This window comes from Molossus molossus, unplaced genomic scaffold, assembly GCF_014108415.1.
Source record: "Molossus molossus isolate mMolMol1 unplaced genomic scaffold, mMolMol1.p scaffold_m16_p_12, whole genome shotgun sequence".
Taxonomy (NCBI): domain Eukaryota; kingdom Metazoa; phylum Chordata; class Mammalia; order Chiroptera; family Molossidae; genus Molossus; species Molossus molossus.
Genome location: NW_023425347.1, coordinates 88,224,803 through 88,248,606, shown reverse-complemented (window position 1 = coordinate 88,248,606; position 23,804 = coordinate 88,224,803). Strand labels below are relative to the sequence as shown.

General features: G+C 45.1%; 1 protein-coding gene across 1 annotated transcript in view; it reads right to left on the bottom strand.

Annotated features, from left to right (window-relative positions):
- STPG1 (sperm tail PG-rich repeat containing 1) overlaps window positions 1–23,663 on the bottom strand; it is a 47,703-nt gene extending 24,040 nt beyond the window's left edge. The window contains exons 1-4 of the mRNA XM_036256949.1: window positions 23,210–23,663; window positions 19,868–20,008; window positions 12,143–12,261; window positions 3,495–3,596 (exon numbers count right to left, since the gene is read on the bottom strand). Coding sequence (XP_036112842.1) covers window positions 3,495–3,596; window positions 12,143–12,261; window positions 19,868–19,940 — 294 coding nt within the window. The 5' untranslated portion in view covers window positions 19,941–20,008; window positions 23,210–23,663. The remainder of the gene's footprint in view (window positions 1–3,494; window positions 3,597–12,142; window positions 12,262–19,867; window positions 20,009–23,209) is intronic.
- Between the last annotated feature and the right edge of the window lie 141 nt (window positions 23,664–23,804).

Here is a 23,804-nt window from a genome sequence, read left to right as displayed (position 1 = left end):
GGGTTTCCTCCGCTTGATAGAGATCAATAACTACACAAACAGAAAACGGGGGAGGCTGTGGGAAGGCATCGGTGCCTCCCCCCAGCTCCTCATTCGTGCTTGGAGGCAATGGCTCTCAGCGCCTTCTTGCGGACCACCGCGCACGTGGTCTACAGACTGCCACAGTACAAGGGTGGCTGTGCCACCAGAAGCAGGAGTGTTCTTGTCCGGTCTCAGCTGCTCAGAATCTAAGCTGGGTTTGAGTCCCACCTCTGCCTTCTCCAAATTGTACAGATTCAATGATGTTCCCAGAAGCAAGGTCACCCCAGCCTTGAACTCCTTTGCCTTTGCATTGTGGGCAATAGTTAACCAAGTAGTTTTCATGGGTTGTTGCACTTAATCCTCACGACAACCCTGGCTAGTGGGTATTGTGATTGTGCTCACCTTGCACATGAGGAACCAGAGCTTCCTCCGCTAGTCAAGTGGAGGAACCGTCATTCTCACCCAGCCAGTCTGCCGCACCATCTGCTGTAGGTCAGATACCCAGTTCTGAAGAGGACTGGGTCAAGAGGAGTAATAGAAAAAGCAAGATGAGCAGCTGACAAAGGACTGCTCAGGGAGGTTGTAGTTCAAGAAGAATCAATACCCTGTATCTCCCCTGCCCAGTGGTACAGGCACACCTTTGCTCTTTCTTTTTAGTTTCCATGGAAGGGTGGTGAGGTCAAACCTCCCTCGATGGTGCCACTTGAGTCACCCAACAGAGCGGACAAGCATGTTTTTCTAAAGCACCCTTCCCAATGTGTGTTCCTCGGCATCCCAGTGCTCTAAGATAAGGTTGTGTTGGTGGTGGCGGCAGCTGGAAGAGAGCTTCAGGGTCCAGTGCGTTTGAGAAGTCTCACACCACGTTCCCAGTTTGGAGATTCATAATACACTTTGGCATATCAAATGCTCTGAGACAGTCTACAATAAAAAAAACACCTGTCCATACTTTCTTAAATTTACTGGATCATAGAATCTCTTTGGCCTAGAAAACCTACTCACATGCATTTGGGGAATATTGTTCTAAAAAAATTCCAATTAGAGGCAATGTTTCATAAAGCTTTGTAATTGGATTTGCCTCAGAGTACAGCTGAAGTAACACTCACTCACCTACCTCTCAGCTTTCTTTTTAAAAAAATATTTTATTGATTTTTTAGGGAGAGAAGGGAAGGGAGGGAGAGAGAGAAACATCGATGGGATGCTTCCTGCCTGCCCCCCCCCCCCCAGGAGATCGTGCCTGCAAACCAGGCATGTGCCCTGACTAGCATCTAACTGGCAACCCCTTGGTACACAAGATGATGCTCAACCCACTGAGTCACACAGTCAGGGCCTCCTTGGCTTGCTTTTCATTCAGGCCTGTGGTCTCCAATCTGGCCATACACTGGCATGTATGAACCTCTCTCCAGCACATACTAACTTTTCCAGAACCACTCCTGACACCATGCAAATATAGAAAGGCCATCAAAGTCCCCTCCCACCTGCCTCACTTGCCTTCCTAGTCAGTTCTGTGAATAATTCTGGAACAAAGATCTGGAATGCATTAATGAAGCTCTTATATAATTTGGACTTAGAGAGATGACAGGTCCTCTCAAAAGGCTGGGCGTAGTTGTTTCAATAGTCATCAGGAAGTTTCTCAAGTTTATAGACCCAGAGAGTTTTTTGGTCAGCTTCACCCACAGTGAACCTGGTCACACCCGTGTCAATAAGGCACAGTTTTCTTTTAACTCCCTGGGACTCTTCAGATGCAAAAATGGAGGAGGTGCTAAGGGTGGAAGTCACTCGCAGAAGGGTGGAGGTATGAAATTCACATCCAGTTCAGAAGGGAACCCAGGAAGGTGTGGGGACTCTCCCGACAGATCTCCATCCACCACTTTAGGCCCCTGCCTACGGATTCAGGAACTTAACTGTTTAGAAATATAAATATAAATTCTCATATTCATCAAGGAGAGGAGAGGAAGCCTGAACAACTCATTATCTGCCTTGTTTTGGGTTTGGCCTGAATTATTTTAAGACCTGAAAGGCCTCATTTGATTCTGTAGTCCTCAGATCTTCACTTGGGCCCCTTCTCCTCCAGACAGCACAGCCCGTCCTCGGGGAAGTCACTGCACAGAAAGCCTAGTAGGAACTCGATCGCACGGCATGCTCTGATTCGGCCCCTTCTTTGGCACCAAGTAGGAATGGGCAGTGCCACTATCTGGCAAAGAAGTTCACAGAGAGAAAACCTAGGTGTTGCAGGGAAGTAGTGTTTGTGACTCAGGTGGTGATAATCACAATACTGAACGTGTTTAGAATGCTCTGCAGTTTCCACGGGTTTTTCACTCATTACCATGGTAATGTGCCCAGCGCCTCCAGGTGTCTCCACTCTATGAGGCAACTAGAATGCAGGCGGGTGACGTGCTTGAGGTCACGTCGGGAATCCACAGCTGAGTCAGGATTAGGTCTTAAGTCTTGCTGCCTGTGCCAGGCCATTGTGAGACAAGGCCCTTCTTTCCCTGATTGCATTTGAATCTCTTTACACACAGGGCTTGGGGCAAACAACAAGGTAGAGGCGTGGCTGTTCCCTGAACTCACTGGGGGTGTGTGCAACCTCAAGCTCTTGGCTGATGGAGAGATAGCTCCGGGGTCAGTTTGCTCCTTGATGATTCCACTCTGCCAAACTCGAATTCCAATAAGCAGCCATATTCAGTGTGTCTTAAATGGTCTCTTTGTGTGATTTTGTTTTTTTTTAAATCAATTCCAATGTCAGGCATCATAATACATTTTTGCAAGAGATTATTATTTTAAAGGGACAGACAGCATGTGTTTTATTAATGCTAGAGTCTGGGTTTTTCTTTTTTTACTTTCTTACCCTAGACAGTCTTACCCTAGTCTGACCCTTTGCCCTCGCTATATCTAGTTTTTCTTGCCAATTTATAAATATTCAAATAAAATCTATCTTCACCCCAGCCCGGCCAGGGACACTGGCTCCTCATATATGCTTGCCTGTCAGAACCCTCCACAAACATCAAGTGCCACATCTCACAGAGAAGAGAAGTAGGGAGGAAGATCACTCCATTTCAGGCCCTCTGCCTGCTCTCTTTCCGATCCCATCAGATTTCTCAACAGTTTCAATAACCCACTTAGACTAAGCAGTGTAAAACAGCATGTTAGGGCGAGATGTGTAATGATAATTTTTTCCTGGTATGCCTACACATCTTCAGAAGACATTTGCTTAGTCTATTCCATGATGATAACACTGGTTTCGGATGATCAGGTTCTGAATATTCCTCTAGCTTCTCTTCCCACTCTGGCAATGTGTAGTGACGGGGGAATTAAAGACACAGGCTCAGTTTACCTGCATGAACTCTGAGGCAATGACTCCTAATTAGAACCCTGGGCCTCTGAAGAGAAGGGATGGATGTCCAATATAGGATTATGCAACGAATGAATGAAAGTATTGATTGGTTAGTGCTCATACTCAAGAGAGGGGTTCTCACCGTAGAGGGGAAAGTGCACGTCCCTTTCTTAGACAACGAGACACTGTTGGACACTGGAGATTGGTGAGTGACGTTGTAGGACCCAGGACCCGGGATATCATCCTGAAAGGGAAGAGCACGTGGCGTCATCGGGGTATAGTCAGTTCCACTGTGCTTTTCCATAAGCTTCACACCCTTTAACACTAAGCCTTACCATAACCCGCCAGGGCAGGCCCCGCCGCCTTGTCCCGGGTGGCAGCCTAGCTCCATCTCCAACCTGCCCAGTCACTGTCTCAGATACCAACGGCTGCGTCTGGGACCCCCAAAGCCCTCGCTCTTCCTACTTACTCTACGCCACACTGCATTCTGGAAGAATGCTGCTGTTTTTCACACTATTAGAGAAATGAGCATAAAATGGGATATTAAGCGTGGCTGATGTGCAAGCCAGTGTACACTGGTTGGGTAAGCCAAGCCCACGGGGAGGGAAGGGTGACCGACTTCACGTTAACTACACCCCACCTGACTCAGCTTCCTCCTCAGCCTTTCAGAAGAGAAACCAGGGAGTGTTTCTGTTTATAAAGCAAAATGAAACAAAAACAACCTTCATTCCAAACAAGACCGTTTCTAACTCTCAGGTGTGGGGCTCAGGTGGTAAATGACACAGGTATGATAGAGAGGAATACACAAACGTTTGACTTCTAAGCTTATTTCTGCTGTAGCCCCTAACTGGACTTTCGTCTCAATTCCCATGCTAGTTACCAGGGGAAGTCAATGTTGACAGAAGTTGGCCGAGCAAGAAGCATGAAATGATAAGGACGCTCCTCTGTCTCAAGAGTTTACTGGGTGCCTACCTGGTGCCAGAAGCTTTTCAAAGATTGTCTCATTTAACCCTCCAATGCAGAAGGGATCACTGTCCTCGTTTAATGGATAGAGACACTGAGGCATGTGGAGATGAATTTGCCAAAGGCCCCACTGCTGTGGGTGGCAGTGCCAAGTGCATGGTGTACACACGTCCTTTGCAGTCCATCTTAAGGAAAGTGAAGCCCGGAGACACTAGTCTACAGCTATTAAATGACGGCTCCAGAACTCACTCTCCCCAACTTCTGTCGCCCAGGCGCCTCCTAGCTCCACTATCCCTACTACCTTCCTCAGGGCAGAAAGAAAGCTGAAGGTATCATCAGGGCCTGCAAGGACTTTCCCTCTGGCCTGAGCAGTGTGTGATTATGGTTTAATATAAAGGCTAGGGTCATCAGTGCTATGAACAGGTTCTTCTGTGCCGGGTTTTAAATGCAGTGAATCCTTTGAGCCTTGCGGGTGGGGACAGGGGTGTTATTCCTGCTTTGTGGCTACTGATGATCCCTGGTGGACAGGGAAGGAGCTGACTGCCAAGGGAGAGTGAAGCAGGGCACGAAAGATGGAGCCAACCAGGTGCATGAGCACCCAGGCCACAGTCAGGAGAACTGGCACGTGGGTGCTGAGTCAAGGTGCTACAGGGAAACCAGGAGAGCTTTTTCTAGGGGCTGTGCACAGGACCAGCATTTGTTATGGAGTGGTCGCTGTGTGCCAGGCACTGTGCTGAGCACTTTACATGCACTAACTCATCTAATCCCCCTTGAAGGTGAGAAGACAGGGCCAAGGTCACAGAGTCAGTAAGTGTCAGAGCCAGAATTTGAACCCGGGCAGTGTGAGTACAGAGTCTGCTTTTCACTAGTAAATGTGTAGGATAGAAGGGAAAAGATTCCACTGGATTATGAATCCGGAATTCTTGTTCTCAATGCTGCTATTTGCTAGGTGATCCTGAGTCAGTCACCTCTGAAGACCTAACTTTCCTCATTTGGAAATCAAAGATGTTGGGCTAAATGTCTCTGGGTGCCTTTTAGCTCTCAAAGCCCCTACACCAGGGGAAAGCAGAGGCAAGAAAGGTAAATGGACTCGCCCGGGTTTATTTTTTTTTTTCCTCACCCGAGGACATTTTTTTCCATTTTTTGCACAGATAGAGTGGGAGGGAGAGAGAGAGAGAGAGAGAAACATCGACGTGAAAGGGACACATCAAGTGGCTGCCACCCGCATGACCAACCAGGGCCGGGGACAAACTGCAACCGAGGTACATGCCCTTAGCGGGAACTGAACCCGGGTCTCTCCGGACCGCAGGCCGATGCTCTAACTGCTGAGCCAAACCGGCCAGGGCTGGACTCGCCCGGGTTTAAAGGGTGAGCAGTGAGGTGGATACCTCGACCTCCCAGGCTGCGCCCGCTCAGCACAGCCCCCCGCCCACAGGATTTCCTGGGCACTGTGTGTGTCTGGGAAACTGAGGTTGCTAGATAAAATACAAGACCTGCAAGGCTGCCTGGTTAAATCTGAATTTCAGATAAACAACAAAAAACTATTTTAGAATAAGTATGTCCCAGTACTATTTGAGATCTACTTATACTGAAACAGTTGCTTATTTATCTGAAAATCTAAATTAATCAGGAATCCTATACTTTTATTTGCTAAATCTGGAAATCCTACTGGACCTTAATCACATTTTAATTCTGCCACACTGCCAACTGGTTTGAGGCCCAATAAGGAGTGTCCCTCTTAGCCTGGAGGGGGAAGTACGGCCTGGTTGCTCTTTAATGAATGTCCCAAACGAGTCCTCAGGCAGCAGGACGCTGGAGCTGGCCAGCAGCAGCCTGTGAGAGTGACTGCTACCAGTTCAGAAATGGCAGTATTCACACCACAGAAACTGGCAAATGCTGTACATCAGAGCTTTTCTTGGTGGAGGGGAGAGCTGGTTCACCAGCACACCACTGGCTATCCTCACGTGACACCCAAGTAGACTTATACGCTGCTTGGGGGGAAACGTCCAGCTGCAGAAAGTTCAAGCCTCCTCCTGCAACTGCTAGAGGTGGTGGGGGGCTCTCTGGAAAAACAATAAAAATCCAGACCTTTCACCTCCAGGATATCAGTACATGTGACAAATACTGCGTGACTTTAATGAGTCTCAGAGCACAACCCAGAGATCGAGAATTCAACTTGCCACTGGTGTAAACTTAGCCACCCCGCAGTTTCTTGGCCAAGACTGCCCCAGAGGGCAAAAACCAAAAAGCAAACAAAACAAAAATGAGTGTGAGGGAGAAGAGATGAGAACTCTTTCTTTGAGCACTAGGGCTGCCTGCTGAGTGCTGTGCAGGGAGCATCATGCCAATGCCATTCCCGGGGTCTCCGGCGCTGGCCCCCAGGTGGCGATGGATGAGTCAGTGCATGCAGAGAGGTCACAGGGGCCCGGTGTGCTCAGCCTCTGCCATCACCACTACTCTGCGCTGCCCACAACAGTCTCAGGGCCTTCCCTTGAGGGCTACAGACCTGCAGAGTGGGACCAAGCAAGGGCTGATGGGCTGATGTGCTCCCATCCCCCACCTAATACACATCTGGGTGACATTGGATTGAAATGCACTTTGAGGGCTCATTTGAAGGATGAAAGCCTCAAATGGGCAGCCTCTGCCTGTGCCCAGGGCGGGACACAGACCTGCATCCACTGGACCTTGGGACAGGTTTGGAGAAGGGTGAGGAGGGTGAAGAAAGAGGGCAGGGCATTTGCCTCCTCACCCCAGAGCTCTCCAGAGGCTATGGAGGGCCTCATGCCCCAGCCTGGAGCCAGCGACACCTGCACACGGCCTGGACTCTCCAGTCGTGATTGCCTAGGTTCTGTCCAACCGATACTTTCCGGTTTGTCAAATACTTTCCATGTCCTGGCTTGGAAAATGCGGTCTCTGCTGGATTTCTGGCTGAAGACCACACTGGAGCTGCCTGGGACCCATCAAAGATGCTCCCCCTTGCTTGGGGTTGGCTAGCTGCTGTTTCCTCAGGAGCGCGCAAGATGAGTGAAAACGAGGAGTTTGCTAATGGCTAGAAGCACGTAACAGAAGGAGGACATTCCTGAGGTGGGAACAGAGCTCTGTCCTATGGTTAATCCACTGGCAAAGCCACACAGGAATTTGGGGTTCCTGAGGGAACAATTTCCTTCCACAATGCCTCTAGTCTTAGGGTCCTGGAAAACACGTCCATCCACTAAAGCCCTTCCGGTTCGAGCTGCCTACAACTCTGAGATTTGCCCCTTATGAGACATCCTTCCTCCTCTCTGCTCTCTCCCCTCCCTGCCCCCCTCACTCCACACGTCCGTGTGGCATCCAAGCTCACAGCTCTGGCCACAAGGAAAGGGAGAGGCAGTGACAGCACTCAAACCTTGGAATGGGGAAGGACGTCGGAGAGGACACATCCCTGGGAGCCTGAAGGGAGCACCCAGGGACACCAGGGTGAGTTCTCTTGACAGAGTGTTTCTTAGTCGCCCAGGTGAAGAGTAGGTGTGGGGAAAGGAAGGGCAGCTGGGACACCAGCCACCCCAGGAGGTGAAAATGGGGACCAGTCTCTGCCCATCGCTGGCCTGGCCAGGTTGGAAACACAGTCAGACAAGAGAAGTCGCACCACGTTTGCAGTCTCTTAGATCGGTCATCTCTGCAAGTACCACGCTCCTCTTCTTCAGAGCCCTCCCCGTTCTTAAATCTGGGTCAGCCTATTAGCAGTCCCTTGAAATCCCGGGTGGAATGTGGCCGAAACTCAATTCCACAGACATACATTAAAAGCTACTGTGGGCCAGAGCCCGCGCTAAGGTGCGAGGTTACAGGCACAACCAGTAAGCCGCTCACAAGCCCCAGGAGTGGGGTGAAGGAGACACAGCAAAACACGGCAGCCTAGATGGGATGCGTTCCTGTGACTCAGTGAGAAATGCAGAGGCTTGAATTGGGGTCATTCGTTCCATCCACAGCTGAGGGGCTTTGGAGTCTGGAAAGGACCGCGGTGGTTGCTACAAGGAGCTCCCAGGCAGGTGGAGATAAGATGTGCACACCCAGCACCATCAGGCCCAGGAGGTCAGGGACATCAGACTGGCTCTGGGAGTTCAGAGGAGGGTGCGTTTGCTTGCACCAGGGCAGACATCAGGTAGTGTCTGGGAACCAGGAGCTGCTGCCTGGGTTCGTCCTCCCTCTGCCTGACTCTGGCTGCACAAGTTACTTAACTCTCTTTGTGTCTCAGGGTCATTATCTGAAAAGTGGGGATAATGATGGGACTTAGCTCACAGGGCTGTTATGGGGATTAAATGAATTAATAAATGCAAAGGTCTTCAAGGGGTGCCTGCACGCTTTCTGTGCCAGCCAGTGTCTGCTACTTCAGGGGTGTGTCCTGCAGACCCCTTAGGAAGGGGGCTGGGGGCTCCCAGAGCAGGAAGGTCAGGCAGACCCTGTTGTGGTTCAGACATGCAACTGCGTGCACATTTGGGGTAATTATCCCCTTGACCACGGTGGTCTATACACACTGAGCTTCTTTCCATTTAAGTATCGCCGACATACAAAATGCCCCTGGTCCAGTGCCTTGTCAAGTTAATGACTGGACAGTGTTAACTCTGTGCACTTTCATCACATATTAAACACTGGCCTGCTTACCATTTGAAAGGGTAGATTTAGTGTCCGGCTATGTATGAAATGAACATGTATTGTTAAATTGTGCCCATCCAGAGGATATGGTGCCCGTGTGCTACCACTATTCATTTACATGAGCCTGGGAGGATCATTCAGGTTTGGAATCATAGAACAGTAATCCCTGGAAAGGGCCTACCTATTAGAACACCCTTATTTTTAAGATGAGATGCAAAGACATTAGGTGGGTATCCTTAGTGTCACACAATTTGGGAAACAGTAACCACAGTCCAGGGCCAAACAGGGACAGAAAAGGAAAGATGGGGGAAGAAAATGTCCATCGGGCTCCAGGGCTATGCTCTGATGCTCTGTCCCAGATTAGGCATGTCCCTTCATGTACGGGAGTCACCAGCACACCTGTAAATAACTATAAAATGTTCAGGGGAGCAGACTTCATTTTCAGCAGCCAGAATTGCCAGTCCAGACACCAAGCTCTGTGAAGGATTCCTTGTACCCAGCAGTCAGATTCTTATGGGGGATGTGAGCTGGGCAACGAGGCCTTGGCATTTCCTACAAAGTTAGACTGATAAGGTAAGTGTACGTTTCAAAGGGCACCGATGTTAGATGTGTAAGTGGGTCACAGAATTAATTTGAGGCCACAACCGAGTTATGAGATCAGGCACAGGGTGTGTGCGAGTGATGTTTTAAGAAGGGCGGTGAGACACTGGAGTTTTAAAATCTGTTTTTAATTCGTATTGCCTCACTAAATTATTGGGTGATGCTAAACAAGATCCTTAACTTCTCAAAGCCCATTTCCCTCAGGAAAAATGAGAACAATGAGCATGAAATAAGACATTTTTTCCTGTTTTATAGCTTGAAGAAACTCATAAAATTATATATTCCAAATGTTATGTTTCAGATGAGAAAACTGAAGCCCAGAAAAGCCAGGTGACTGCAGGGACAGAGCTAGTAACAGAGCAGGACATAGGGAACCTGACCGATGGACGCCTTGCCCTTTCCACAAAATCCCATACTTATTTACGAAATGCTTTCAAATACTTAGGTGAAATTTTCCTGCTGTCAAACCAATGTGACCACATTTGAAAAGTGTGAATCAAAGTTCTGAGTTATCTCTCTCTATTTGATGCTGCCTAGAGCATTGGCTGGATGTCATCTTGGTTCCTTCAGCAGAAAATTTTCTGAAAGCCAGTAGTAATTTGAGATGCTAACTTTAAAGGCCAGTCCACTCCATTTCTGTGTTTGTGTCTTCAGCACTAGAGCATGTAGAATGGAGTCTTACACATATTGCTTGCCGTCCTCCCCTATCTTGAGCTTGGTCTGTTTTGCTAAGTCCTTTTCAGAAACATGCTCTCTGGCTCTCATAGGTCAAATTTATGGCTTTGCAGTCCACAAAGGGAGGTGTGGTGCAGTGTGTGGAAAGAGCATGAGGCTTCGGAGTGAGCTAGTCCTGGGTTTGAGGTCTAATTCTTTCAACATTGATTCAGCAAATATTTTTGTAGGGCCTCTTATGTGCCAAAGCCTGCGTTGTGTGACCTTGGATAATAAACCCTTCCCTTAGCATTGTTCTGAGGAGTAGAGATGTGATCTAAAAATGATTTCATCCACAGTAGGCATCAGTAAATGGTGGCTGCTATTATTTTTATTGGAGGTTGGACTGCAAATATCCTACAGATGGATAATATATTATCGCTAAACTGACAAATGGGAAACCAGACAGAAACGAGACAGAGACAGATGGACAGTTAAGACATAGACAGATAAACTAAGAGAGAGAAGAGAGGAAATTCCTAAGCAAATATCTTATTTATCATCTTTGGGGAAAACCTACAAGTAATTAAAAATATGTGTGTGTGTACGTGTGTGTGTGTACGTAAGAGTGTGTGTACACACACTCACTATATTCTTTATTATTTGCTTTCTTAGAATCCTAAAATACCAGAAGAGGAAGGCACTTAAATCAGCATTCTTGTTTACAAAGAAGAAACAGGCCAGGGGCATAGGGGCTGGCCAAGGCCCCTCACTCACCTGCATTCATTCACAACCTAGATCTCATTCCCTCTCCACCTTCTCGGCAAGGTGGTAAGATGAAAAAACATTTTTACAACACATCAAAAGGTAACTGAGATGGTGACTACTCCAAAAGAATGTTATTCTAAAAGTCTTGGTTAAATGAAGAAAGGGATGAAGGTTTTAATGAAAACTCAAAACGTCTGTGAGTTGTTTGCGCCCCCTGCTGGTGAGAGAGGAAGTCAGATCCCTGAGCCTTGAACAGGTGAGCTCCCCTAAGTTGGGTGAAGGACAGTTAGAAGCCAAGCAGAACGTTCCAGATCAAAGAGGAAAAGACACACAGATAATTGGAGAAAAGAGTGAGAATGGAGGCAATACAGGAACAATAATAACACATTGTTAAAAGAAGTCTAAAAAAGAGGGGTCCTCATCACAAAGGTCATTTTAAATTTATTAGACTCTTATTTTTCCTTTTGTTTGAAGAAAGTCTTGTTATTTCCTTTCATATTATAAACAGTGAAGCTAGGGGAGAAAGAGGAAAAGATGTTTATCTTTTACTTATATCGCTGGAATTTTTTTTTAATGTTCTATTTATCTAATAATTTTAAAAATACATTTCTTATAAAAATTCTTTTGGTTCAGTGAAGCACCACCTGGACATGTTGCTTTCCCCAGGGTTTAATATCTTTCCAGCTCATTCTCTTTTAAAAAAAGGAAAAAAGTTCTTAAAATGTTTTACTTACAGTATTATTTTGTATTGGTTTCAGGTCTACAGTATAGTGGTTAGACCATCACATTCTTTACAAAGTATCCCCCACCACGATATTTCCAGTACCTACCTGAAACCATATATGAATAACACAATATGATTGACTATATTCCCTATGCTGAACTTGACACCCCGGGACTATTTTGTAACCGCCAATTTGTACTTCTTAATTCCTCATCACCTCTTTACCCAGTCCTCCAACCCGCCTGCCCTCTGGCGACCACCAGTCAGCTCTCTGTGTCTATGAATCTGTTTCAGCTCCTTACAATCCAGAGCTGTTGGAGAGGCGGCTGTGGCTCCTTAGATAACACTGCCCTCTACTGGTCACAGGCACAGATGCACCGGCCAGACGTGCCTGCTTGTTCAGAGAGGCTAAAATCCAGACTAAAAGTAAAGAATCTCTAAGACAATGTAATTACCTTTTTATAATAAAATCTCTTGGCTTGGCTATTAAATCCTTTTTTTTCTGATTCGTTAATTATTGTAGACGTATATTTAGAAGGAATGGAGGACTGTGTTGGATATGCAGCAGTAAAACCTAAACAACAAAAATTAGCACAGAACAAAGAATTGACAAATGCAGAAAACACAGAGCTATACATTAACATTTTATCTTAAATTGAATAGAAGAGAGACTTGTCTTTTGACAAGAGATAAACATGAAACTGGATTTTTTTAAAGTATTCCCCATTTTACTTTCTTACCCTCTTGGTAATGTATTGGGATTTCCCCCCTCGAGTTGTTAAACTAGCAAGACTTGGTAACATAGTGGAAGTGAACTGTCCCAGGGAAGAGGGAGGACCTGACAGGGAAGACAGACACAAAACCACCTGGATACGAAACCATCACTTAATCCCAGCCCAGAGTGACACACCAGCGAAGTATCATAAAGATCCAGAGAGATGGGGAAATCTCAGAGTGGGGCTCTCACTTTTCAGGGCACTGTGAAAACAACTCTGCTCTGAGTAGACATGGGGTTAAAAAGCAGAGGGCATTGCCCTGGCCAGTTTGGCTCAGCAGTTGGAACATCGGCTCATGGACCAGAGAATCCTGGGTTCGGTTCCCGCTAAGGGCACGTACTTTGGTTGCGGTTTGTTCCCAGCCCCGGTTGGGGTCGTGTGGGTGGCAACCACTCCATGTGTCTCTCTCACACTGATTTTTTTTTTCTCTCTCTCTCTCCCTCCTGCTCTATCTGAAGATAAATGAAAAAAAAAAAAAAGCAGAGGGCATCATTTATAGGAAACCAAGTTAAAAATTTATACAGCGGGGTTGTGATGTATAGACGATACATAAAATCCCCCTTTTCCCTCCTCCCACTCCCACTGTGGGAGAATGTCCACAATATGAATTCCACAGGCAGCATCTGTCTGCACACCCGCTGATTACAAACTCATCCTGAGTGTAATAAAATCTGACTCCAATTTGTAGTTTGACTGCTGACAGCTTTTAAGCCTCGACCCTCCCTCTTCCTTTTCTGCCCCAAGTCTGGATAAGCTGATGAGAAGGCTCAGATGCTCCCACCTTTGGTACTTGCTAGAAGTTCAGCCATGCAAACCCCTGCCCTCACGCCAGCCCCACTTCCTCACCACAATAAAACCTCAGGTCAGTCTCCTTTCCCTACTCTCTCAAGCCACTATTGGGCCAGACTAGAAAGCCTGCCCTGCTCACCCCCAGAAAACCTCATTATGTGAGTAATAAACCTTTTCACATCCCCTTGATGTGGGTGTGGCATCATCAGTCCTGACATCAAATTTAGGGGGTCTATCCTGACTGCAACATGTCCACAGCAGACAGCCAAGTTATCTCAACATCAGAGTGCTCACCCTCAGAGGGGAAATGTGCAAAAGGATCGCCAAGACAAAGAAAGAAAGATGTGTTAGGGTGGGGTGAGGTTGCATGAAAACTATCTTTAATGCCCATTATTTAGTCTCCAAATTTTTGAAAAACAAAACAAAACTACCTTTCAGAGAGGAAAGCCCAATGCCAACAGGGGCCCCTCAGGAGGTACTATTACCAACAAGCTTCACAGATGAGGAAATTGAGGCTTAGATTGATAGTTACTCAATTAAATCACACAGCAACACTTAATAGTGCAACACCTAAGGTTTGAAAACAGTTTGTCTGATGAGCCCAGGCTCCTAAACTCTTCCTGAGCCTGGCTCATAGTTAAGACTCAATAAACAAATTAATGAAATAATGGGGAGGGGGCAATCTAGCCGACTTTGCCTGGGTTGTGGATGAAGCAAATAAAAGCTGAATATGTTTGGTTAGAAAACATTTGGCAATACCTACCTCTGATAGATTTATTTTCCTTCCATCTCCCTTCTGCCCCATCTAAGTTAAGAAGATGTTTATATATTTTTTCTTTAAGGGACCTAGAGAGCAATCAGAAAGCAGTGGATGCAAGGCTTCCTAGCTTTTGTTTCTGAAAACCTAGGTCAGTAGAATAACTGAGTTTGCAGAGACAGCAGTAAAGAAAGGGGGCTTATTGTCCTAGCTGGCTTGGCTCAGTGGTGAGAGCATTAGCCCGCGGACCCGAGTCGTAGGTTCAATTCTGGTCAAGGGCATGTACCTTGGTTGCAGTTTGGTCCCCGGTCTTGGCCGCAGTTTGGTCCCCGGCTTTGGTCAGGGTTGTGTGAGAGGCAACAAGTCAATGTGTCTCTCACATCCCATGTGTCTCTCTCACAATGATGTCTGTCTGTCTGTCTGTCTCTCTCCCCCCCTCCCCCTTCCACTCTGTCTGAAAAGAAATGGAAAAATATCCTCAGGTAAGGACCTAAAAAGGGGGGAGGGGTTATTAACAAAGGAAAAGGGAAGATATTCCCCTGGAAAAAGGAACAGTTTCTCCTTGACTAAAAAGGAGATCAAACACTTTGGTTCTGGCTGTGGCGGAATGGTGTGTGTATCAAAGCAACCCTCTATGAGAACCACCAAAAAAAAAAGATTTTTAAATATGTCCTCGGGTGAGGATAAAAAATAAATAAATAAACAAACAAATAAATAAATAATATTTTTATTGATTTTTTTAGACAGAGGGATGGGAGAGAGAGATAGAAACATCAATATGAGAATACTGATCAGCGGCTGCCTCCTACACGCCCCCAACTGGGGATCGAGCTCACAACTGGCAAGTGCCCTGACTGGGAATCGAACTGGGACCTCAGTACATGAGATGACACTCAATCCACTGGGCCACACCAGCTGGGAAAAAAATGAATTTTTTTTTTATCCTCACCCAAGGACATTTTTTTCCATTTTTTGTTCAGATAGAATGGGAGGGAGAGAGAGAGAAAAAAACATCGACGTGAAAGGGACACATCGAGTGGCTGCCACCTGCACCACCAAACAGGACCGGGGACAAACTGCAACCGAGCTATGTGCCAAACCCGGGTCTCTCTGGACCGCAGGATGATGCTCTAACCGCTGAGCCAAACCAGCCAGGGCCAAGAATGGATTTTTAGAAAACACTCTGGATAACTGACCTTCCACTTTCAACCAAAATGAGACTGAATTTGCCCTCCTAACAGAAAAAAAAGTTAACAATGGACAAAATATATGATATAGTGGTTTTCAAGGCACTGGACATCAAGCAACAAAGGACAGGGATCTCTGGAGATGGGACACATTTAAGGTTTGCAATAAGACTGCCCCCAGTGTACTGCTTACTGGAGAAGGCACACAGCACAGGAAGGAGAAATGCAGGTGGAGCCTGGTGGTCTTCCTGAGTGGAGGAAATGGATCTGAGAGCCCATAAAGGTCAGATGGCTAGACTTCACAGGACACAGAACCAGAGAAGAGAGTGACATAAAGAAAGCGCTCTGTAGACATGCATAGAGAAAGTCCTGAGTATTGATCAGCACATGCATATCAGAAAACTACCCAAAGCTGGGGAAAGAATCAACTGCAAGAATTAGGGTGAATAATACCTGAAGTGTATACTGGGCCAGGAATAATTCTTATTCCCACAAGTCAGAGTGGAAAACATCATAATTCACAGAACCTAGAGTAGAGTATACAGAAGGGTTTTGCCTCAGAAATAAGGCAAAATTATCCCTAGACTAAACACTGCTCTGGTTCCAAAGAACAAAGCTTAAAAGTGAGACTTCAAAAGATCAAACTGTTTCCAGCTAATTTAAGGACTTCTCAAACAAAGCACAAGAATTGATAGGACTACAAAAAAATATAGACCCAATTCAAAGTATCTGGCATCCAATAAAAACTTGATGGGCTTGCAAAAAAAAAAAAACTTAATGGGATTGCAAAAAAGGAAGATACAATTTATAACAAGGAGAAAATAAAACCAACTCAGAGCTCTGGCCAGTTTGGTTCAGCGGTTAGAGCAATGGCCTGCGGTCCAGAGAGAACCAGGTTTGGTTCCCGCTGAGGGCAAGTGCCTCGGTTGTGGTTTTTTCCTGGCCCTGGTTGGGTCATGCGGGTGGCAGCCACTCAATGTGTCCCTTTCACATCGATGTTTCTCTCTCTCTCTCTTCCTCTCTCTCCCTCCCGCTCTGTCTGAACAAAAAATGGAAAAATGTCCTCGGGTGAGGATATAAAAAAATTTAAAAAAAAAAAACAACTCAGAAATGATACAGATGAGAATATTATAATTGCTATAACTGTATTTGATATGTTCAAGAAGCTAGAGAAAAGATTAACATGTATTAAAAGGAAAGACATGGAAGATACAAAAATGATCCAAATCAAACTTCTATAGATGAAAACTAAGATATCCGAGATTTAAAAATACACTAGATGAGAGGAACAGTAGACTAGACACTGCAGGGGTAGGGGGGGGAAGGCTAGTAAACTAGAAGACATAGAAATAGAAACTATCCAACATAAAACACAGAGAGTAAGTGATTTAAAAACGCAGAATATCAGTGAGCTATGTGACAACTTCCAGGAGGCTAATATACATGCACTTGGACTCTCCAAAGAAGAAATGTGGGGAGGAAGGAAAAAGAAAATTATTTCAAGAAAAATGAAAAATTTCCAAACTGGTTAAAAACTATAGACCTCCAGATCCAAGAAAGTAAATGAACCTCAAGCACATGAAATATGAATAAAACCACACCATTGGGACTTCCGGTCAAGATGGCGGCGTAGGTAAACATGGTATCGCATCCTCCCACAACCACATCAAGGTTACAACTAAACTACAGAACAATCATCATTCAAAACCGCCTGAAATCAAGCTAAATGGAAGTCCTACAACTACGGAATTAAAGCAGCAGCTACACCGAGACTGGTAGGAGGGGCAAAGGCACGACGGGCTGGTCCCACACCCACGTGTGGCGGATACAAATCTGGAGATGACCCGCTCAGGGTTCCAGTGCCAGGAAGAGAATCCCCATAACTTCTGGCTGGAAAAACCAGCGGGAACTGAGGCTCAGGGAAGCTGACGAGCTGGAGCCCCAGGCAGCTCCTTAAAGGGCCCACGCTCGAACTTATCAGACTCTCTCCCTCTAAGCTTGGAGGGGAGGCAGCTCGAGGGCACCAGAGACATACAGGGAAGAACGGAGCTGTTTGGCACTGGAGCAGGGCTGGAGAGGCGGCTTTCTCCGGGACAAACGTGCTGCCAGAGGCCTTTGTTCCTTTGGTAGCTCTGCCCTGGTGACTCCCTGAGGCCCCGCCCCACCCAACTTTCAGGCCCACCCAAGCTGTTGCCAGTTGCTTTACCATAGGATTGGCCTGTCTTGGATCCTGCCTCAGGTTTTGCTAAATTCTTTCAAACAAGCAGCATCTGGTCTCAGATAGCCCCATACCTCTTGTTAAGTAATACACAGAAACAAACACAGGGAGGCAGCCAAAATGAGGAGACAAAGAAACAGGTCCCAAATGAAAGAACAGAACAAAACCCCGAGAAAAGAACTAAGCGAAATGGAGATAAGCAACCTAACAGATGAACTAAGTGAAATGGAGATAAGCAACCTAACAGATGCTGAGTCCAAAACACTGCTTATAAGGATGCTCAATGAACTTAGTGAGAACCTCAGCGAACTTAGTGAGGGCCTCAAGAGCATAAAAAAGGACCAGTCAGAAATGAGGGATGCACACTCAGAAATGAAGGAGGCACTAACTGAAATAAAGAATAATTTACACAGATTCATTAGCAGAGTAGGTAAAACCAAGAAGCAAACTATCAATTTGGAATATAAGGAAGCAAAAAACACCCAATCAGAACAGCACAAAGAAAAATGAATCCAAAAAAAATGAGGAGAGTGTAAGGAGCCTCTGGAACAACTTCAAGCATGCCAACATTCGCATCTTGGGGGTGCCAGAAGGAGAAGAGAGAGGACGAGAAATCGAAAACCTATTTGAAACAATAATGGCAGAACTTCCCTAACTTGGTGAAGGAAACAGACACACAAGTCCAGGATGCACAGAGAGTCCCAAACAAGATGAACCCCAAGAGGCCCATACCAAGATACATCATCATCATCATCATCAAAATGCAAAAGATTCAAGACAAAGAGAGAATCTTTTTTTTTTTTTTTTTTTTATCCTCACCCGAGGACATTTTTCCATTTTTTGTACAGACAGAGTGGGAGGGAGAGAGAGGAAGAGAGAGACAGGGAAACATCGATGTGAAAGGGACACATCGAGTGGCTGCCACCCTCATGACCAACCAGGGCCGGGGACACACAAGTCCAGGATGCACCTTAGCGGGAACCGAACCCGGGTCTCTCCGGACCGCAGGTGGACGCTCTAACCGCTGAGCCAAACCGGCCAGGGCCAAAGAGAGAATCTTAAAAGCAGCAAGAGAAAAGCAGTTAGTTACCTACAAGGGAGTTCCCATAAGGCTGTCAGCTGATTTCTCAAAAGACACTTTGCAGGCCAGAAGGTAGTGGCAAGAAATATTCAGAGTGATGAAAAGCAAGAACCTACAACCAAGATTATTCTATCCTGCAAAGCTGTCATTTAGAATCGATGGCCATATAAAGAGTTTCCCAGACAAGAAAAAGTTAAAGGAGTTCATCACCACCAAACCGTTATTATATGAAATAATGAAGGGTCTTTTTGAAGAAAAAGATAAAATATATGAGCAAACAAAATGGCAGTGAATACATATCTACCGACAGTGGAATCTACAAACAAAATGAACAGGCAGAACAGAAACATTCTCATAGATACAGAGAACATTTTGTTGGTTGCCAGATGGGAGGGGGTTGGAGGAATGGGTGAAAAAGGTGAAGGGATTAAGAAGTACAAATGCATTGTTAGACTGACAAACCTCAAAGGGAAAGGGGTTGGGGGGTGTGAAGAAATAAACCAAAGAACTTATATGCATAACCAATGGACACAGACAATAGTGGGAAAAGGCGGGAGGGGGGTGGTCAATGGGGAAAAAATGAGGAACATCTGTAATACATTCAACAATAGAGATTAAAAAAAAAAAACACACACACACACACACCATGGCACATAAAATAATCAAATTGTTTTTAAAAAGTGCTAAAGAGCCCTGGCCGGTTTGGCTCAGCGGTAGAGCATCAGCCTGCAGACCAATGAGTCCCGGGTTGGATTCCAACCTCAGCTGCGGTTCATCCCAGGCTCTGGTTGGGGTCGTGCAGGAGGCAACCAGTTGATGTCTTTCTCATGTCGATGTTTCTCTCTCTCTCCCTCTCGCTCTACCTGAAGATAAATAGAAAAATATCCTCGGATGAGGATAATTTTTTTAAAAAGTGATAAAGAGAAAATTTTAAAATCAGGCAGAGGAAAAAAAAAAGACACATTACATTTAAGGGAACAAAAAGAGATAGCTGACTACTGTTGGAAACAATATCTTTAAGGTAAGAGAAGAAAAAAGAAACTGTCATCCTAGAATCCTGTACCAAGTAAAATATCTTTCAAAAACAAGAGCAAAATAAAGACTTTTAAATATATACAAGAGCTGAAAGAATTAATCACCAGCAAACTAGAACTATAAGAAAAGTTAAAGGAAATCCTTCAGGTAGAAAATAAATGATACCAGTTGGAAATCTGTATCTACATGAAGGAATGAAGAGCTCTGGAAATAGTAACTATGTGGGTAAATATAAACTATAGAATGAGGAGTATACATGAATACATTTAGATATAAATATAACATTTAAATCCACCCCTCACCCCCCACAAGACATCTGTTATTAAATTCACTAGACCTTTCTGTATTTTGTTGACAGTTCTGGAATGTGTTTTGCCAGGTTCTTGGTCTTTTTGTGCAGAATTATCCATCTTAACAAAGTTCTGTGATATGTTTCATTTGTTTGATGAAAAACTCTACTACCTGTTCTTCCAAGCACCTGAAACAGAAAAATACAGCATTAGTAGGAATCATTTCACATTTTTGTTAATTATGTTGATTGAATTCTGTTCCCTCTGTATGACAGACTAAGAAATCCTGTGGGTATAGGCTAAGATTTACCAGGATCTATGACCTGAAGTCACAAGTACAGTGTACTTGCTGCGTGTAGAAGAAACTCTGTAAGTATTCCAGAGCTATTGAAGGCTTGGATTTTATAAATTTATCTTCACTGAGATTATTTACCTACATACAATATAATTCAGTAGTTCAATGGGTACAATTCTAAATTTTGGCGAATGTTTAAAATTATGTTAAATACCACCACAATTAAGATATAAATATATTGCCCTGGACAGTTTTGCTCAGCGGTTAGAGCATCGGCCTGCGGTCCGGAGAGACCCGGGTTCGGTTCCCGCTAAGGGCATGTGCCTCGGTTGCAGTTTGTCCCCGGCCCTGGTTGGTCGTTCAGGTGGCAGCCACTTGATGTGTCCCTTCACGTCGATGTTTCTCACTCTCTCTCCCTTCCTCTCTCTCCCTCCCACTCTATCTGTACAAAAAATGGAAAAATATCCTCGGGTGAGGATAAAAAAAAAAAAAAGATATAAATATATTGCCCTGGCCAGTTTGGCTCAGCGGTCAGAGCATCAGCCCATGGACCAATGAGTTTCAGGTTCAATTCCAGTCAAGGGCATATATACTTGGTTGTGGTTCATGACCCTGGCTGGATCATGCAGGAGGCAACCAGTCGATGTGTGTGTTTCTCTCTCCCCCACCTCTCTCCCTCCTTCTCTCCCTCCCATCCACTCTGTCTAAAAATCAATGGAAAAATATCCTCTGGTGAGGATAAAAAATAAATAATTTTTTTTTTTTTTAATCCTCACCCGAGGACATTTTTCCATTTTTTGTACAGATAGAGTGGGAGGGAGAGAGAGGAAGAGAGAGAGAGGGAAACATCGATGTGAAAGGGACACATCGAGTGGCTGCCACCCGCACAACCAACCAGGGCCGGGGACAAACTGCAACCGAGGTACATGCCCTTAGCAGGAACCGAACCCGGGTCTCTCCAGACCGCAGGTGGACGCTCCAACCGCTGAGCCAAACCGGCCAGAGCTTAATTTTTGAAAAGATATAAATATATCCATCAGCCCAAAAAAATTTTCTGTTTCTCTGCAGTCAATACCTTCCCAACTTTCACATCTTGCAACCACTGCTCTGCTTTCTGTCACAGTGGTTGCCTTTTCTAGAATGTTTATATATGTGTGTGTGTGTGTGTGTGTGTGTGTGTATGTAATCATACAGTATATACTGATTTGTATCTGTCTTTTTTCACTTAGTGCAATGCTTTTAGGATTCTACCACATTGTTGCCTATATCAGTAGTTTGTTCCAGTTGCTATACATCCTCACCAACACTTGTCTGGTAAATCTTATTAATTTTAGTTATTCTAATGGTCCTATCATGGTATCTCATTGTCACTTTAATTTGTCTAATTTCATGTGCTTATTTGCCATTTATTTACCTTCTTTGGTAAAATGTCTGTTTGTTCAAAGCTTCTGCCCTTTTTTAAACACTTGGGTTATCTTATTAAGTTGTAAACTTTTTAATATATTCTGGATACAAGCCCTTTATCATACCAGCCCCTTATCATATATATATTTTGGAAATATTTGCTCTCAGTTTGAGGCTTGAATTTTCATTTTCTTATATATTTGAGGCTGTCTTGAATTTTCACAGAATGCTAGGGTTCCCTAGAACTCATTTTGAAAATTCTTGGGGCAGTTCACTGTTGGGTAGTCTCTATCTGTACCAAGGCTGATTCATTCATATATTCTCATTCTCATTCTCATATTCTCTCTCTCTCTCTCTCTCTCTCTCTCTCTCTCTCTCTCTCCACTCATTCTAATTTCAACTCTTGAAATCAGCTCAGAATAAGTTTCATTCCTCTTCCACATTGATTTTCAAAATGCAGGCCATAGTCTGTAGTCTTTTATTAAGTTTGTTTTTATGTACATGTGTGTGTTTCTGACCATGGATCACAGTAAAAAAGTTTGAAAGCCACTGTTCTATACGACTATTCTTCAAGTATTTGAAGGCAGCTGTCATATCCCACTACCTAAAGACCAATCCTCTTCTCCACAAAGGGACCTCTTCAGCTTTTGCAATACCTCCCTGGAGATTGCTCCCCTCACTATAGTGGCATCATCTTCTGGCCCTGTCACCAGATTAATCTGGGTTTCTGCTCTAACCTTAGGGATGACTTCCTTGACCACACTCAAGAAGCAAAATCTCATCTTTCTTTAGCCAGAGACCCTGCCTTATTTTTCTCATAGCATTTTTCTCTACCCAACATCATATTTTATTTGTATATTTTTATGATCTTCCCCAGTAAAATGTTCATCACAGAGTCCCCAGTCTGTTTCCTGGCACACAGTAGTTACTCAATAAACATTTGTGGAATGAATGAGTGAATATGTTTCACTAGGGGTAAACACATTTTAGCAATAATGTATATAGAAATACTCATATCTTTCCTCCAGGAGCTACATTCTGTAAAGATTTACCTCAGCCCTGGCCAGTTTGGCTCAGCGGTTAGAGCGTTGGCCTGTGGTCCAGAGAGACCCAGGTTCGGTTCCCGCTAAGGGCACATACCTCGGTTGCAGTTTGTCCCCGCTCTAGTGCGGGAAGCAGCCACTCGATGTGTCTCTTTCATGTCGATGTTTCTCTCTCTCTCTCTCTCTCTCCCCCTCCCTCCCTCCCTCCCTCCCACTCTATCTGAACAAAAAATGGAAAAATGTCCTCAGGTGAGGATAAAAAAATTTAAAAAATAAAATAAAAGATTTACCTCACATGATTACAACTACAGGCATGTTTTCATTCTACCATCTCAATGTTTTTAAAAAAACATTTATCATTTATATTATAGTATTATCACATATTTTATGCATTTATACATGCATGTTACTGTATAGGGTATATCAATATATACTAAACCGTGTATATTGTTACTTTATGGGATTTGCATGAGTAGTTTTGACTGTACTCGATTTTTACCCATTCAGTTATAATGCTATGGTACATCTTATTTTTTACATTTTTCAAAGCACTCTCAGATAAATAATCCATTTGATACTTTTCATAAGCTGAGAAAACGTGTCAGAAACTTTCACAGCCAGCTATGGCCACTAGATTCCAATCTCACCCTTTCATTTTACAGATGGATAAACTGAGGGCTCAGAGCAGGCGAGATGCTGGCAGAGGGGCACCGAAGGAGCTGGGATCAGAATTCTGCTCTTCGCCGCCCACCAGCTGCCAGGCACCGCAGCCACCCGACGTCTGTACACTAGCAGGGGCCGAGGCAGGGGGGTCAGATGCCCACGCCCCTCACAGGAGCACTGTGGGGAAGCCATGCCCTTATAATCACTTTTCAGGTGGGGGCTGAAGGCACAATTCCGGGGAGGGGCATCTCCAACGGTGGCTCCTCCCGCCCCCGCAGGGCATCACCTAGTAGGCACGGAAATTCGACAAGCACCCAGCAGGATGGAGTCTTGGTGGATGTCTCATGGGGTGCGTCCGGCCCTCCTCCCATGACCCCGGGACTGGGACCCCGACAGGAACTACCTCCTACCTCATCGGGGCCCCCTGGCTGAGTCTGGCCTTGCCCAACCTTCCCCGTCGCTATGACAATAACGTCATAACGTCCACGTGAGTAACTCTAGCCAATAGTGTCCTCTGTTTCTTTAGCGCGAAAAGTTATTGGCCAATCGTTAGAGACGTTTTAAAAACTGCAGGGAAGC